Source organism: Octopus bimaculoides, chromosome 28 (assembly GCF_001194135.2).
Source record: "Octopus bimaculoides isolate UCB-OBI-ISO-001 chromosome 28, ASM119413v2, whole genome shotgun sequence".
Lineage (NCBI taxonomy): Eukaryota > Metazoa > Mollusca > Cephalopoda > Octopoda > Octopodidae > Octopus > Octopus bimaculoides.
This window is the reverse complement of record NC_069008.1, coordinates 7443874-7447038: the sequence shown is the minus strand read 5'-3', so window position 1 is coordinate 7447038 and position 3165 is coordinate 7443874. Positions and strand designations below refer to the sequence as shown.

General features: G+C 37.6%; 1 protein-coding gene across 1 annotated transcript; it reads left to right on the top strand.

Moving 5' to 3' along the window:
* Nucleotides 1-558: 558 nt before the first annotated feature.
* LOC106872922 (uncharacterized) lies at nucleotides 559-1569 on the top strand. The gene is made up of 2 exons (XM_014920100.1): nucleotides 559-632; nucleotides 921-1569. Exon 2 carries the CDS (start codon nucleotides 929-931, stop codon nucleotides 1520-1522), a length of 594 nt encoding a protein of 197 aa, XP_014775586.1. The 5' UTR covers nucleotides 559-632; nucleotides 921-928; the 3' UTR covers nucleotides 1523-1569.
* The last annotated feature ends 1596 nt before the right edge of the window (nucleotides 1570-3165 follow it).

Here is a 3165-nt window from a genome sequence, read left to right as displayed (position 1 = left end):
AATGACTGAAACAAGTAAAAGAATAAAAGAATAACAGAATAACAGAATAACACGTTAATTTGCAGAGGTCTCGCAGTAATTTTCTTATGAGTAATTAAATTTGAAAGTATTTTATTGTTAAAAATGATCAAACTACATTTATTTCAAACGTTATATAAAATCAGTTATTCACATCGGTCAAAAGTTTTCCACAATTACGTCATGAAGATTATTTACAATGGACAGAGAGGTAACCTCACCGTGTTTCTTGTAACCACAACGTTTCGGCTGATGTACTCTCCAGCCTTCATCAGGTGTTCTGATGGAATTTCAAACCCAACCCTTTATTTGGCTAATGGCGTACTCTGTTCTCATTCCTAAGGCATTCTTTTTTTCCTGATGTTATCAGAAACCGAGAGTTAGTAGCCTGCGTTTTTATCCGTAAGTTGCGGTAACAACAAACAAGGTAAGGACACCTATCCGTCCGTTGTACATAAGGTACAAAAATCCTCGACTCAAAAAATATAGAATAGTATTACGTCATGAAGTTTGGTCAAAATGAATCTGACGTAACAATTCTACAAATACGATTCGAAGATTTTGCTCACTTTCATCCCGTTTTCTTCAGAAGTCCGACTTCATATGGATCACAGGTTGATATATTACTTATTGATCTTTTGGTTTGGACAAATTCATACATCTTACTCTCTTCAGTTAACAGATAACTTCATAGTTATATTTTTTATTTTTATATAATTTCTTTTTCCTTTTCATCTTTCTTCATCTGTATATTTTGTGCTTGATTGATTGATTGATGGGACTTGTTATCTACAGATATATTTATTAGTTTCTTTCTTTCTCTCTATATTCCCCTTTTTGTTTCTGTATTTGTTTATTGTTTCTTTGTTCATTTAGTTCTTTTTTATATATATTTTTTAAAGGAATTGAAATGTTACCATTGTCACCGACAGCTACACCATATCGGAAAAGACGTCTTTCCCTCTTCCTGTCTAGAAGCAAACGTTCTTTAATGAATTTCTCAGTTCGTCATAAGATAAATTCTGTAGGTCCTGATCCCAACTTTACAGATGAAGCATCTAGTCAGAGGTTTCCTTATAAGAAACATCTTTTTATAAATGAAACAAGAAAAATTAATTTCAAAGATCCTGTGTCGGAGGTGATCAATACATGTGAGGAAGATGAGTTAAAGGAGAAGAAGGAAATGATGGAAGAGTTGGTACAAGTGCTGAAGAGACAGGAGAAGCGGTTAGAGCAGGAGTTACAGGACCTGGAAAAGCAGCTGAATCAAGATTTAAAGATACAGCTAACGAAGAATCTGGATGATATAGAGATGCCTGAACTGAAGGAACTGGAAAAGAAGACTCTAGAGAGACTCTATGGTTTGGAATGGCACATGAAACAGAAGAAACAACTGCAGAAGGAATCGAAAGTTGAAAAGCTGGTGGAGATGATGGAGGATCCAGAGCTGGTGAAGGAGATAGAATATCTGGAGAATTTGAAGAGTTGGCGGTTTCACATGTAAAAATTACATTTATTTTGAAGTAAAAATGTTTTGGTTTGAACTCAAAATACATATAGTTCAGCCTGTATAAGGATATAATGTTCAAAGCGCGCTCACACACATACATACATTCATACTTTCACACATGCACACACGGAGGAAAATTTGTACATATGCATAAGATATGGTATATACGTGTTTAAAAACTAGCTTTATAGATATTCTTTCAAAATTCTTATTTTGCTCTTCACGCGTTAATTTGTGTCGGTTGCACCGCGTAAAACGTGAAAGAAAGAAACCTATTTCCTGAAATAAATACATCCAAAGTAACATTTTTCATGGACCCTTAAAATACTTTCGTAGATCTCCAATTTACTATTTTGCTTGCGTGGACCTCTAAAAATCTTACATGGACTCCCAGGGGTCACATGGACCTTTTAAGAATCACTGTACTAAATGATTCGTCCTCCAATGTGACAAGAAAGCTCATGTAAAGCATTCACTTGCGTGAAACACGACAGAAGTTGGCCACTTATCGAGCTTGACTGAGAAAATATTACATTTGCAGAATCCTCAGAAAATTCACGTTACACACACGCGCACATACACACAACGCGCGCGCGCGCACTATCCCTGAACTGAAACATTTATTGTTTGTTTCCCAGTCAATGACAGCTGCTCTGTAAAGAGTAAGAGTAAAGACCTCCTTCGGTCATGAATGACCATGGGTTTGCACCTAGAAAGTTACACTCTGAGGCACAAGTCTGGGCAAGGTTGTTTGTGGACAGACCGGCAGTCACCCATGCATACCGGCCTCTGCTCTCTACGCCACCGAGATCCTATCCAAAGAAAAGGCAAAGACCAATATACCTTGGCACCAGTGACGTTGCAACTAATTTCTACAAATGAGTGAACTGGAGCAACGTGAAATGATGTGTCTTGCTCAAGGACACGATACACGACACTCTAACCACTGAGCCATGTGCCTTCACGACCGCTGCTATTGCTAATAGATAAACAATGCACCACCTTTTGTTAATGACTCTAACCACTGAGCCATGTGCCTTCACGACAGTTGCTTTGTAAGGTTGACATATTCAATCATCATGCTATTCACCGAGAGCATGAACACTGATTATGTTGAATCTTCTGATACATTAATTTCACTATTGCTTATAGAGAAACTTAATAGCGCGTAAGCATTGCATCGTATCAATGCACTATCTTTTTTAAAAAGGTTGCCTCTCCTGGGATCAAGCAGACAACCATCAAGAAAGACGAGAGACGTTAACCGCTCTGTCATAGTCACGACTGTTCTGCAACTGTACTTCTTGAAATGCATCTAGGGCAGTGTTTCTCAACCTATTTCCACCAGGACTCAATAAAACTTCCCAGAAAAATGTAGTTAAAAAAGGTAGTTAAAAAAAAAGAACTTTATTTTTAATATTTTTTTCAATAATACAGGCAACGAACTGGCAGAATCATTAGTACTTACACACAATGCCGCGCATTTCGTTCGTCGACATGTTCTGAGTTCAAATTCCGCTGAGGTCGAATTTACCTTTCATCCGTTCGGGGTCGATAAATCAAGTACCAGCTGAGTACTAGGGTCGAAATAATCGACTAGTCCCCTCCCACCAAATTTCAGACCTTGTGCCTACAGT